At 43.6% G+C, this 15129-nt stretch overlaps 1 protein-coding gene across 1 annotated transcript in view; it reads left to right on the forward strand.

Annotated features, from left to right (window-relative positions):
* Positions 1 to 4990: 4990 nt before the first annotated feature.
* Positions 4991 to 15129, forward strand: part of LOC119349925 (protein ROOT HAIR DEFECTIVE 3-like) — an 11966-nt gene continuing 1827 nt past the window's right edge. The window contains exons 1-10 of the mRNA XM_037618017.1: positions 4991 to 5125; positions 6253 to 6393; positions 6502 to 6565; positions 6672 to 6777; positions 8319 to 8389; positions 8482 to 8545; positions 8649 to 8714; positions 8784 to 8831; positions 8920 to 8982; positions 9074 to 9130. Coding sequence (XP_037473914.1) covers positions 6255 to 6393; positions 6502 to 6565; positions 6672 to 6777; positions 8319 to 8389; positions 8482 to 8545; positions 8649 to 8714; positions 8784 to 8831; positions 8920 to 8982; positions 9074 to 9130 — 678 coding nt within the window. The 5' untranslated portion in view covers positions 4991 to 5125; positions 6253 to 6254. The remainder of the gene's footprint in view (positions 5126 to 6252; positions 6394 to 6501; positions 6566 to 6671; positions 6778 to 8318; positions 8390 to 8481; positions 8546 to 8648; positions 8715 to 8783; positions 8832 to 8919; positions 8983 to 9073; positions 9131 to 15129) is intronic.

Here is a 15129-nt window from a genome sequence, read left to right on the forward strand (position 1 = left end):
CTGACGACCGTTGCCGAGCAAGCTCATACAACGTCATACCCATTGCCACGGACGCTGAGCCAGCCGACCATGTGGTCAAATCTCGACAACCGCCGACTCCCACCGCACCCACGAGGAGAAGGACCTCCTCACCCGTGAGCACCACCCGGACCACACCCAAGCTCACCTACCCAGAGCATGAGCTCCGACCTGCCCCGAGTCCAACCGGTCCACTCGAGCGCGAGCCCTTGATCCGGAGCCATCATCACCATGCGAGTTGCCGGTGCTGGCCTTCGAGCACCATGCCCACCCCAGGAGACGTCTGCCGATCACCAGGAGAAAGGAGTTCACATCCACACCTCTATGCCACTAGCAAAGGCCCAACAACCACACTAACCGCCAGTTAGCATCCCCCGCTGTTGTACCATCGGATGCACGCCACTGCCGCCAGAGGAAAAGAAGCCCCACTACCAACGCCAGTCGCGAACGCGAGGCACCCTGGCATCACGATCGGATCTGGGCGGAGACCCCCCACTCCAATGGCTCCACACTGTCGTGCCGGCACAGACGGAACAAGGACCCATTAGCCCACCTCCTACGCGCACCAGGCCTGCACCACATGTCTCGCACCGCGCCAGATCTCACTGGGCACCACCAGAGGAGGGGATATCCCGCAACAGTCTCACAACGCCGGGCCACAGGATGGCGCCGCACAACCGCAGACCGACGCCGCATCCCGTTGCGCGTCCAGCGAGCCCCATGGTCGCTCAACACCTCCCTCGGTCAGCTGTTCCGCTCCAAACAAGGCCCCCGAGAGGAGAGGAAGAGATGGCCCCGCCGCTGCCCACGCCAACAGGCTTTGCCCGGTGGCGCCGCTAGGCGGCGACATGCGAGAATGGCCGAATTAGGGAGCAAAGGTGGTGGCACACTAGGGTTTCCCTCTTCTACTTGCATGAGCCATGCGGGGAAGGACGAACGAGAACTTGTCAAATTGATCTCAGTTACTCGCGTGGGAGCAGTGACTGCTACACTTCTTTTTTCTGGAAGTGTATTCTATTTCCCCACCCACCTTGTTCATTCATTGATCAAGAAAGTAGGGGCGCTGAACATGATGCAGCTATTCACAGCTCAAGTTCAAATGAGCTCGTATGAATAGGAAAATCATAAAAAAAATTGAAACAATTCAAAAAATCTGAAATTGTTTTATGTGATACACTAACAAATGTTCTTAGTGCTTGCAAATTTCATCGTGAAATCACATTTGTGGAAGTGGTGAAAAAACCAAAATTGATGCTTCAAAAATGCAATGTCTAAAAGCATCTTGGAGTGCTGACTTTGTATTTTTTTTCTGCAACTTCCACGAATGTCATTTCAAAGTGAAAATTTGTAGGATCTTCAAACATTTGTTAAACATTATCACAAAAAATTCAGTTTTTTTTTATTTTGTTACATTTTTTGGAATTTGCTGTTCTTGAGAGCTCATTTGAGCTCGCGAGCAGTTGGGGACTTTCCCTCTGAACTGAACTATATGTCCTTATGTTGATCCTCAAGATGCATTTTATTACCATTTACTTGGGCCAACTCTGCCTACCAGTACTCTAATTGGTTACTCATTTACGAATTTCTCAACTCTGGTAACCTGGGACAACTCTGCTTACTAAATCAGCCTAAAAATGTTGAGTAATTTTAGCTTTCAGAGAGTTGGATCTATAATGACCAACATGAAGTAGTATCATTGTGCACAACAGGATAAAAAAATGGATCACACTAATTGTCCGGTTGTGCAATTGGCTACACATTTTAAAAGAGCACTAGTACTAGCTAATTAAGCGAAGATTTTGAAGTATGTCCCAACCAATTTATGAAACACCGAATCTTCACTGGAACCAAAGCGAAGACTTTTTAACAGAGCAGTAGTGCTATCTAGTTGTATTTTATAAAGGTGTAGTTTCTTAGAAGATGCCCATGGTTGTTTGGAATTGCCTTGCCTGATTTGCCTAATCGTCCATACTAGTGCCCCTGATCTTTTCATAAATTTTGAAAAGAAGAACTTGTCGGTTAGATCCCTATAAAACAAAGCTTGCCAACTTGTCGGTTTGATGCTTAGGGAGATGTTTTAAAAAATAAACCGAGTTTCTCTGAAGCATAGTAGTAGTTCACTAAGTTCTCCTGCAAAAAATAAAATAAAAAATAATAGTAGTAGTAGTTCTCCTGCAAAAAATAAAATAAAAAATAATAGTAGTAGTTCGCTAAGTTACAAATGCCTAGCTATTTCCGCGAAAAAGTTATGGGCGGGCCATGGCCCAGTTTGGCTCCTTTGCGGCTCCTCCCCTAGCATGCGGTGGCCTTATTTACCGTGCCACCTGGTTTAGCCTTTTATTTTTGCTACTAGCCTGTTAGTTGTTCGCCGTTCTTGGCTCTTTGAGCCAGCGAACTTTGCTTCGAGATTTGATCAATAAAATGGGCAAGTTCTGTAAAAATTGCACAACATGGTTCTATAATATCCTTCTCTACTTCAACTTGGACAGATAATATTCATGAAAACTAATAAATTAAAAAACACGGTAATTAGATCTATACCCTGAAAATAAAATTTGGTTGGAGTTGTATATTTCCCATTTAATGATTATTGTCCTCATTCCACCGTAGCAGAACAAATGCAGAACTGGCATGGACCTATATTATAACCTTATCTAGCTACCTATACAGGGTGCTGTGTTAGGCACGAACTATCTTCACGAAACGAATTCCAAAAAGATTAGGGACGATAGTGCAACTAACTGATCAGCTTATGATAATTCTAGAAAGTTGGGGTATGTATGTGTAACCGGTCAAGAAAAGATGATAATTCTTAAAAGTTTGGGTATGGGCTTGTAACTTTGCAAATATAAAATCTGTGCATTAATTGGCTGTCATAGAGTCGTCGTGCATTCTCAACCAAGTCTTCTCCTTCTCCATTGGTCGAGACAAACCCAAGTCTTCTCCTACTCAACTCTTTACAAAAATGTAGCCCGTTGCAAAGTAGGATAGGCTCAGACCAAGTGAGGTTCGGTCCAAAGAATAGCCACTTGACTAACACGGGGATCACTGCTTTGACTTTGAAAGTCGATTTCATGCCCAGCTCATTAATTTTTCGATTGTGTGGTTCTCATTTTCTCTTCTGACATAGCCTATAGCAACTTGATATAAGTACATTTCATCTTGTGTCTCTTGGAAATAGAACCTGCAACACATTATTGTAGTAATACATTGTAACTTGTATCTTTCTGCAAGTGCTATTATTTTTAGGCATCACTGCATCATTCAGAGTACCGACACTGTCTTGTTCAGTTTTTCTTTCCGAGAAACTTCATTATGAGTGGCAATGATAACATTAAGGGCAAACTACGACTACCTTGTTCTCACTGAAATTCGGACTGTGCCACTGGATTTCACAGAATAGGCTTCAAGCCACAAACTTTGGCCACTTCGTTATTTCACGGAATCAACTGACTTGACATCGCCGCCCGTTATGGTTGACACCTTTGCCATCTGTTTGACTCGTTTTATGACATGTGGGACCCACCCCTTGTTCATGTCGGCAGAGATGAAACAAATGGTTTAAAGGATTTTCATTATATGCGGGTCCCACCACTTTGCCCCATCACCAACGACTAGAAAAGGGTCAATCAAATGTATCACAGAGCCCGACCCATGCCGCGCATGTGCGCTCTGGGCATATCGCTTGCGTTCCTGCTTCTCCATCAGGGCAAATTGAATCTAACGCATTCGCCATGACAAGTCTATTTGCATGCATGTGTCATCTCCATAGTTAGATAACAAGTTTAGACACGCTTTCTAGGAAAAGTTCACATGAAAGATTCATGCACTGTAGATATTTGTTGAAATGGGAACTAGATAGAAATTAATCAAATATTACACAAAACTAGATGGTACAACATCAGAATCTTGCTCGCCCCGTTGTTCCTCCAAAGGTATGCAATATCCAGCCCTTTAAAACATTGTACAATGTAAAGATGCTTTCATAAGTACAATACTAGGATCAGTTCCCTTAAACATTCAGTTCAGGAGATCTCTGGTTGCGGAGCGATGAGATAGATGGCTACATCTTGCGCGCAGGTTGATGGATGTTACTCTGTTTGATGAGCCATATACACAACACTGGAAACTCTCCGTGTCAGGGGTATTCTTAGTGAAAACTATGTATATAGATTTGGTAAACACTGGTTCAATCCCAAAGTCGCTTCACACTTGAAAAATGAAGGTGCCTTTAAATATTAAAGTCTTCATGTGGTTTGTTCACAAGAAAGTGATCTTGGTGGAGGATAACTTGGCAAAACGTAGTTGGGATGGTAGTAAATGGTGTTTTTTCTGTGATCAAGACGAATCAATCCAACATCTTTGTCTCAAATGCCCACTAGCCAACCTACTGCAGCGCACATTTCATGTGGCCTTTAATGTCAATCCTCCAAGTAGCATTGCTACTTTATTTGGGACATGGCTAAACGAGATAGAGCCTTACGTAGGGACGCATATTCGAGTCGGAGTGTGTGCATTACTTTGGGCTATATAGAACAGTCGGAATGACATGATTTTGAACAGACAAAACACCACAAACGTTTTGCAGGTCATCTACAGAGCAATTGGCTGGATCCATAAGTGGTCGCTACTCAGCTATGCGGAAGTGAACAAGCATATAGCTTATGGGTGCAACCGTCGAGAGACGGTAGCACGGGATCCATAATACAGGTTTGGATAGCGGTCCAACATTAGGATAGGTTTATAGTCATCTAGTCATATTTTTGCCGGTTGTGACATGATGGGTATTTTGGTAAATATAATATGGATACCTGTATTATTTTGATGTACAGGCCGAGGGAAATACTTCTTTTCCCAAAAAACTAAAGAAGCAAAAGAAGAAGCCGGAGCTGTGGTCCAGCCAAGCAAGACTAGAGACGACGTGCAAGACTAAAGACCCAGATGGAGGCTGCAGCAAGTGGCAGGAAGCCAGCACGAAGTTGCATGCATGTAGTCAGGCATCAATATGGCTAAGACAACGCTGTGGTTTAGCTAGCACTGCCCTTGTGCTATCACCTCTGCGAGTCCATTTCTTCTGTGGTTAGCCCCAGCGCGCGCCTTCTCCAAGGTCTGTATCTCTTCCCGTCCCTGATTGGTCTGATCCAGGATTCCCAGATTGCTATCCCCTTGTTCATCTTCCTTCGCCTTTTGTCCGGAGTTGCTGCCAGATCGTTGAAAAAAAAAAAAACTTTATTGGAAAAAACCTTGCTGGAGCAGCCCCGTTGGCGTGCCTCACCAGCGAGCTCGTGAAGTGGTTTAGCACTTAGCAGCAGAGGAGATGGATCATCTATTCCAGCAAAAAGTGGTGCCTACGGCAGCTTCTTCAAGCTCATGCTCATTTTTGCCGTCATCAGCTGCACTTGTTTGCTATGGCGACGTTGTTGGATGTTGGCTGAGATTGGGGTATACCCAGGTCTTTTTGGTGCTGAGTGCTGTGGCTTTAGGTCACATGTATACGTGATGATTTTGCTTTTCTGGTAGCTTTTGGCTGTAAATCAAAAAAATGCTATTCCCTCCATGCCAAAATAAGTGACTCAAGTTTGTACTAAAGTTAGTATAAGTTGGGTCGCTTATTTTCGGACAGAGGGAGTACAACTTTGCGGCACCACAATTCTTCCGGTGTTCAATATATTTCCAATCTCATTATCTTCTGCAACTACATACACAATCCAGTTAACGGACTAGTCATCAACTATTTACTTCTAATACGTATCTTCTCCAGGATTGTCTATGCATGGTAAAGTACGAACGCAGACATGACCTTGAGATCAGGAAACATTTTTTTTTTTGCATAGGAAAAATAGACAGAAACAAAGTGAAGAGTTGGGGTAGGTGTGATATTTCAAGATACTCTGGCGGCATACTTCTTATAGCAAATTATTATGTCAGAAAAAATCTGATAAATTATTAGCATATGTGTCCATTTACTGCCCATGTATTGGGAACATCATCTACGGCCGGCATGCCGATTTGTAACCAGCTGCACTGTACGTACGCTGCACTGCAATGATAACTAAAAACAGTATCATCTGAAATAAGTTAATCACAAAAAAACAAGCTCTAAATATTTCGTAATGCATTAATTATTAGAGTTAATAATCTAAATAATATTAAAGTTACAGTTTGTGTTCTTTTTTACCCTGGTTTGTTTTTATATAGATAAATGTGCTGACCGCCTGACCATGCACGTTGCAGAAATGGAGGACCACTGTTTCGCAACACAGATAATTGGTTGGGATGGTGTTTTGGATATTCCGAAATTTGACGAATTCACCAGGAATGTTAAACTGAACGACCCATACTGTGTTGTATCAATACTGGGGGCGCAAAGTAGTGGTATGTGGTTTCTTCGCAACTTACCTTTCCATCCTGGTTTAAGATACATTTTTTTTTACTTGTTACACCACTGGTCATCAGTTCCGTTTCCCCCAATTACTTTTGCAGGAAAGAGTACACTTCTGAATCATCTATTCGGAACCAATTTTCAGGAGATGAATATTGAACAAAGGTATGCTATCACCATTTATACATATTTTTGCCTTTTCTACATATGTAGTTTCATGGCTTTGGTGCAACCGGTTGTCCTTCTATAAGGTAATTCTTGGAATTTGCAGGTCACAAACTACCAAAGGTGTATGGTTGGCGAAGGCCAAAAATATTGGGCCGTGCACCCTTGTAATGGATTTGGAAGGAACTGATGGAATGGAGAGAGCAGATCGGGTACTTCAAAATAAGATGTCTTCCATTCAGATTAGATTTTTTTTTCTAGGATACGCATAAGCATGCATATAATCAATTAAGAGAGACGTGGGAAAGAGCCCATACAGATGACGATATTACAAAGTGCACGACAGTGCAAACACGACTCGTGCTTGCTAGCTCTACCCCACCTAGCCAGAACTAACCGGACTACTCCCGGTTATCCTGTAAGTACAACCATTAAAAAAAAACCTCAACCCTCCGAGCTAAACATGTCTACAAGGTGTCAGATCCGCCCCTCCTGTAGGATCCTTGTTAGCACCGACGAAGTGGAGTGTCATGCATTGTCGAAGACGATGGCATTCTGCTGTTTCCAGATCATCCAGCATATTAGCAGTAGAAGCGTGTGCCAATCCAAGCCATGTCATCAGCCGGGTCCCTCGGCTGTGAGCCAGGGGACTAGGTCCTCGCCCATCATCGGCGCCCAGTCTATCTGGACCCAAGCTACAAGGACAGCCCGCCAGACCACTCGCGCAAACAAGCATTGGATCAAGATGTGCTCCATGCATGGATTCCTCGCCCTGGTCACAAAGAGGATATGTGTGGCCTGGTGTGGTAATCCTCTATGAGCCAGCCGGTCCGAAGTCCAGCACCTATTCCGAAATGCCATCGAAGCAAAAAACATGCACCGGTGACGGGCCTTCAACTTCCAAATCCACTTGGCTGCCGGGCCGTGTTCGCGATTCACAAACTTGCCCGCATATACGCCGATCACACCGAGAAAGAGCAGGATGCTTCCCAAGCCCATCTCACTCTATCGAAGTGGGAAGCTTTCGCTTGACTCTTCCAGTAAAAAAGTATACTGACTGGCCGACTGAGGCTAGGACACGGGCGACCGCCGCTTTTTACTGTTTCGGACCTCCTGCTAGGGCGCTCTGCCAGGGCCAGGCGTGGCAGGAGGCAGCGGCGGGGCGACGATGATGGAGCGGAGACGTGGAGGGAGCACACATCCGAGGACGTCGGGCCCGAGCGAGAGGCAGGGCTCATGTCGGCGGAGGAGAAAGCAGAGAGTTGGACGCAGGTCATCGTGCGCACCAACCAAGTGGCCGCACGCACATCCGAGTCAGGCGCGACTGAGAAGTAGCCGCCGGAGCCGGAGTGGCTACTAGCGCAGTGCGCACGAGAGGTTCGTTCAGTTGGCCGGTCGTGTGCACGCTCCATTCAGATTAGATTAGAAATTGTAGTATCATAGAGCAGACATGCTTAGATTAACTAGTCAACGCATGGGCTAGTGTACATTTCCTTTATAACTGGTCACGCATCTCGAATGGTATACACTTTGCACCTTCAACTTATTAGCTATAGGCTCGACCCCTCCAAAAAACTCCAATTCAGAGTATTCCTAACTTGGAGTGGAATGATAGGTTCAGCTTATAAAGGCAGATTAATATTGTGCTCACAAGCTGAAATGTGCATCTTTTGATTGCTCGTGACATCGTTGCTTGTTATGGCACTTTTTCTTCTCCTTATTGTTCTCAACTAATTCATATATGATATTTCAGGATGACACGGCATTTGAGAATCAAACTGCATTATTTGCTTTGGCTGTTTCAGATGTTGTATTGATCAATACGTAGGTCCTATTTTTCTAATTGATGGAAGCTAAACATGGAATTTCCTAAGTTGGACACTCCATTTGAGTGATTAGTTTTGTTTCTTCCATAGGTCGTGTAAAGATATTGGGAGAGAACAAGGTGGGAGCAGGCCTCTTTTGAAAACCATTTTCCAGGTTAGCTTGTTACTACTGTAGTGTGCTGTTACTGTACGTCGATCGTATTCTTTCATGGTGTAGGAGACATGATTGTGTTCTCTTGTTCCTTCTATCCCTTCAGGTCCTCATGAAGTTATTCCACCCTCGCAAGAAAACCATGTTATTTGTTATTCGCGACAAATCAAAGGTGACAGCTTGCTTTTCCTAAACTCATTTTTGCACCATGATATATTCATTCCTTTTTTGTTTGAAACAGACGCCTTTCGAAAGCCTTGTATCCAGTTTACATACAGATATCCTCAAGGTACACTATTATGTGATACAATGTTTCAGTTTGTGACTGACATCCGGCTGTCTTTGAAGAAGCTAACCTACATTTTCTTTTATTCCAGATATGGGACGGTGTCCCTAAACCCCAGGCGCAAAGATATACTCAGCTTAACGATTTTTTCAACGTAAAATACAAAACCTAGTTACTTTTTTTGGGACATTTTTTTCATCTCCGCTAGATTCAGTTACTAATATGTGTATTTGTTTTCCACATAGTTACAATTTGTGACCCTCTCGCATTACGAGCTACAGGAGGATACATTTAAAGAGGAGGTTAGTGTAACTTTCTTTTGTTAAAACATGATATATTGACAAGGTAGAAAGACGAGTCGTCGATCCATACATTCATACAAGCTATAATTTTCGTCAATGCAACTCGTAAAATTTCAGTGTTGGAATTTTAAATGTGTTACAGTTATTTTCAAATGTGGAAATGTCATTATGAACTTTTGGGAATTGACCTGGTATTTTCTAGAACTTATATGATATTAAGATTTTTTTAAATGCAAAAGATATTCTTTTCCTTCAAATCATGTTGAGCCTCAAATATAGCCGACCGATACATCATTTCCATGCGTAAGAAACAAGAATGCTTGGAACCATTAACATATTTCACCACCTTCCTTTTTCCTACTTGGAAATTGCCCTCCCTTAAAGCCGACATAGTATATTATTCTCCAAACCACTCACACCTTCTCTGGAATGGGTCAAACAGTTACAATTAGGAAATTGTCAAGGCTACTTGTCGATTAATATATGTAATATATGGTCCCACAGAAGAAAGATAGCTATAGTTTTTTTCTTTTATGATTAACATGAGAATTTCTCGAGAGTCCCTAAATTGTATAGAAGTAGATACACTTATACCTTGCGCCACTACTATTAATTTCAAAAAAAAAAGAAGGAAATTCTCGATCTCGTATGTGCTGTCAAATGCCGTTGCAATCTTGTGGGATAGGTGAACATGCTCTCTGCACACACGGCTCCGAGCCTGCATACGGAATGGCAGTAGCTACGCAAATTGCCTTGTCGTGTCTATGCGATTTCCGCTCCTTGAGATCCCCGGTGTCCCGTTTGACCTGGACAGTTCCGGATCTAGCAGCTCAATAGCGTCAACTACGGATGCAGGCGGAGGTGTCCTCGCAGTCGGCGAAGATAAAATTGCGCTAATCCTCGCTACTCTAATAACGTTGTTAATTTATTTTTCCAGTTTGCGGACAGTAACGGACATGCGGATACAGCCCTCTTGCATGCCTAGCATCGACTCGCTCGGGCAAGCCTTGCCACCGCCAAGTTCATGTGGCCATGGCATGTTTTTCAAAAAGGAGGATGACCCTGGACCTCCGCATTAGGACGATGCATGCATTCATTTTATTAGTTATTCATCAAGATCTTACAACGTAATACAACAATAAGTTTGAGGCCACCATTTTTACAACAGCAGTTGTCACTTCTTTTCACTTGATGTCGGGTCCACCGCCTAAAGCCGGAGGCTCCAACCAAGCCAAATTGCCGGGTCTGGGTCACACATCGGTCCGGCGCTCTCTCTGCGGGCACCGCATGCCCGAGCTGGATAGGCCATCGCCACCGTCTTCTGCCAATCCATCTTCGGAGCAGATACTTGTGCATCAACTTTGCCAGGCCTGCCGTCGACCAACCACGGCGCCAGATGACGCCACCTTCCTACGCGCATTCATTATCACACATCCGTCCCCGAGACCATGCTGTGTCACGCCGTCGAGACTCCACAGTGTCGATGTGTCACATGAAACGCCACTCCATCGCAGAAGTGTTTCACTGGCCGGGGACGACGCATAAGGACGCTGCCATTACTGGACTTGGCAACTAGCCGAGAGCAGGATTTGCACCCGGATCTGATCCACAGACCTCCAACCACGACTGACCACGGGATCCGGAGATCCGCCATGGCCAACCACCATAGCCGAGCCACCCCCTGGAGGCATAGAAAGGCCGCCTCCAGCCAGTCCAGGGGCGCCGCCCTGGCGGAACCGCCGCTGCACGCCAACAGACAACCGCCACGGATTGACCATGCAAGGGGCCGAGTAGCAACTACACCCGAATCCCCGCCGCCTCTATCACTAGGTCAGGATTTGCCGGAGGTGACCACATATGGTGGCAAGGGGAAGAGGCCAGAAAGCAGGGAATGAGGGAAGGGGGGGGGGGAGTCCGAGTGGATCTGATCGCCGCCCGAGTCGCCCTTCTTGAGAGCGACGCGGGGTGTGGTCCAGCTGCAAGCAGCAGCATCTCATGGTACCCTACAACACAGAAAACCATCAGTGCAGCACATGGTCAGGTCTAGAGAGTTTTGTTGCTGGGGATTGATGATGGAATTAAATCACCCAGGAAATTGCCACTATAGCTGTTGGGGAGCCTATGGCCAGCGTCGTGATATGCTCCGCAAAAATCCTGCTAAATGGCAATAACTTACAAAAATCTTCTTTCCCGACTGTAAAAGTGCCCCCTATAGTCATGATTGCCTGCTATAGCTATAGGGAGAAGCCTCTATGAAATCATTTCTTCCGGGATTGGAAATTTTGGGCTTGATGGAAGTGGTGTGTATTTGTGCCGTGGCAAAGCTTGGTCGTGGCAGAAATGGTGCTTGATGGAGAGGGCGACTATCGGCTCGACAAATTGCCCCCCACACTCCTCCAGCTTCGTTCTCTGATGCATGATGCACCATTATTCATTTTGAGTTTGATGGTGCACTGTGTTGTCGGTCTTTGGCCGGTGTCTTATACTCTTCTGGCCATGCTATGCCACCTGCTGCTCTGATTTGGCACCCTGTGATGCCATCGATGTGCGGTGTTCTCAGTAATCTTTCTCTATTTTGATGTTGCGGTTTTCGGTGGTTTAAGAGGCATGGAGACTAGAGAAATCCGATCCGGCATCCGCCGAATGACAACCGTGTTGCTTTTGGAGATGTATCCCACCTTTTTGGCACTATCTTGTCTCCTCCCATCTGCGGCAAGATTGTGGATAGGGCGAAATCCCTAGGCAGTTCTATCTGACCATGAGAGGTGTGACGTGTGTGTCATACTCCTTCACTCCTCATAATATCATCCAAATATTTCCATCTTTCTGTTCCGTGGTTGCCTCTATGGTTGTCATCTCATTGTTGTGTCAAGCCCTTTATTTACACTCCACCTAGGACAGTGACCTCCCCTGGTAGAGATGGTTTGGTTAGCGGCAACATCTGAGAGTGTGTAACGTTCATAACTCTTTTTCCGCACCTTCTTTGGGCAATGATCCCCTGTTGGTGTTCAAACTGTGCATTACTTTCATGCATGCTTCTTGACCGAAAGTCTCATATCGTTTCAAGTTGCACTACCCGAGGCAACGACAACCCTTCCAGTGTGTGTTGGATAGCACAGGGCTGGTGATGATGCAGCTCATTGATGATGACTGCTTACAGTCCCCCAACCGGTGGTTTTGGCGGTGTTTTTGTTAAACTTATTGTTTTGCTGCTTATCTCTTTGTGGTTACGGCATAACCATTCCTGCAATACAAAATATATGTTTAGCTTATGTCTAGGATGTTGATATTTACGTTGTGTTGTCATCATGTACAAGTTATTTTTTATTTTTCAGTATGCTTGTGGGCAAGTTGTGTTGCACCTCGGCCGTCCTCTGGGAATATATTCAGGTGGAGAAGCCCCTCGGTGAATTTATCAAAAAAAAAAACTCCACGCATGACCTAAGAACGCCAAGAAAGCTTCCACGCATGACACATGACAAGTTCATTCTTTATGCCGAGAGCAATTTTACAAGTAACACATCGAAAAAGAGTCTATTGCTTCTTACTTGAAGAGTTAACTTAGTGGTCTCTTTGAGTTATTCCAACCTAAGTGATTTCTGACTCCCTTCAAAAGTTATAAGTTTGATTTAGGTTAGTAAGCAAAAGCTCACCTAAGGTTCATGCTAACTGCTAAGTCACTCAGATTCATCTCTCCAACATAAGGAAAACAAACTCTTGGAATAACTGAAATGATTGCACGGATCATCTATTACTCTTATCAATTGCAGCGTATGTGGTTTGACAAATCATACAATACATAGTAGCAAAATAGAAACCAGAAATAGTGAGGGTAGAATGAACTGTGGTTAGACCATCCATTACTATACCATTTGCTACGGTATGCAATCTAATGACTTACAATACTAATACTTGGTCACCTCACCTCTTATTTTTAAAAGATTTCATCGGCATGCACTTAAGTTCAATGTTAAATCCCATCAGTCGATTGACAACGCCAACCGTTTTTTAAGCTATGCTGCACACAACCAAACATTTGTAGGGTTAAACTAAAGTAAACCAAGAGAACCTGAACTTAGTTACGAAACACTAACTGTTTAATTTACTTCCGAAACAGAGTTTGGTTAACAGGGTTTAGGCAATTATTTTAACTCTTTATTTTGAAATTTTCTTCCAAAGCTAACTTAGTTAACTCATTTATTGGATTAAAAAATTCCACATACTAGATATGTATTATATAGATTAGGATATTATAAATTGTTTATAACAGGTATTTCATATAATGAGCTTACACTTAATTTACATCAACTATAAAATTCATTTGGAATCCATTTTCGATTGAAGTAAAGCAACAATTTTATTTTAAATTTTAACATTTAAGCAACTCCATTAGACTAAAAGGTTTCCCTATTAAATATAATTGCATTGACTTGCATTTAGAAGAATTTACTAATTTACTGGCAAGCTACTAAACTGTAATATAGCAATATGTGTTTCTTTGGATTTTTTTAATCAACATATAAAACTGTTTGTTAATAATTTACCAAATGTGTTAATTCATAACTCCCTACGCTGAAATAAAAAGGAAATATCTTTCATCTCTTCAACCTTTAAGTGTTCCGATAATATTTTAAAATGTTTTCTAGTATTTAGTTACGGACCATTGAGTTTTATTACTTTTTTGACTTCATTCTGCAGTTTCTTGGAAGCTATTTTTACAATACACTTTGAAAATTTTGAATGATATGATTATAAAATATGTTTTAAAGCATGGAACCATTAGTGAGATTATGGCTAGCAAAATAGGACTATTTGCAACTGCAGCCACTGACGGTGTTGGAACAAGCTCATGGGCTATAAAAGTTTGGCTGGACATGGGAAAACATGCAGCTGGAATATAGGAGTTGATGCAGAGGACAAGGAGTCCGTCACCACAGTGACCGGACAAGAGAAAGGGTCAACTCTCTGTGTAGATCCTCCTAGAGGATCACAGGTGTATCACTTTCAAGAATGCGCTATGGGAAGCTATTATCCATTGTATCACCATCGTCATCCTCAATGACCATGTGCTTCTTTTTGCATAAACCTGCTTGAGCTGATCATGGCAGGGCTGTGAGCGACGATCTTGCCATGGGTCCTATCCTAAAGACAAAAATTGGTATCTGAGAACGTATGCTTCTAGTGTGTCCTTCCCTTGTTTGTTTATAAGCACTCTTTGGTGCGCTAGATCCTCTCCTAATGCCAACAGCCCTCAACTAAATTGTTTGACCTAGTCTGAGGGATATAGTTTGTAGAGGATGGCCTTGTAGAGCGTCCGACTCGGTGGCAAGGGGAAATGTTGCGAGCAGAGAAACCATGGTATGTTAGACATCTCCAACCGTTTTCGGCATCTGTTCTCTGTCTTTGTGAAAATAGGAGCTTCCCCAAACAGATGGGGAGACTAGAAAATGTTATCCCATGGATGTCCCAGCAAAAAGAAAGATCCCATCTAGACACTCCCCCGCAAATGAAGACCCCATCTATACACTCCAATTGTTCGTGTCCTCTCTTTTTCCATACTACAACAACACTATATATATGTTTGCTATCATAATTAATTCAAACATTGATACTGTAATGCACATAATTTAACAACAATTCAAAATCAAATTTATTGTTTCTTGGTTTGTGATTGTTGCTGACACTACTAGGAAAAAACCTATACACAGAAAGTTACTAGTAGCGAGGGTTAAAAACCCTCGCTACTGCTACTTACCAGTAGCGCAGGTTTTTAAACCTCGCTACTACTAAGTTGATAGTAGTAGCGCGGGTTTTTAACCCTCGCTACTACTAAGCGGTCTCTACCGTGCTCCCCGGGACATTCCATAGTAGTAGCGCGGGTTTTTAAAACCTTGCTACTACTAAGTTTGATAGTAGTAGCGTTGGTTTTTAGCCCTCGCTACTACTAAGTGGTGCCATAGTAGTAGCGAGGGGATAAAAAACCGCACTACTACTAAAGG

This window comes from Triticum dicoccoides, chromosome 1B, assembly GCF_002162155.2.
Source record: "Triticum dicoccoides isolate Atlit2015 ecotype Zavitan chromosome 1B, WEW_v2.0, whole genome shotgun sequence".
Taxonomy (NCBI): domain Eukaryota; kingdom Viridiplantae; phylum Streptophyta; class Magnoliopsida; order Poales; family Poaceae; genus Triticum; species Triticum dicoccoides.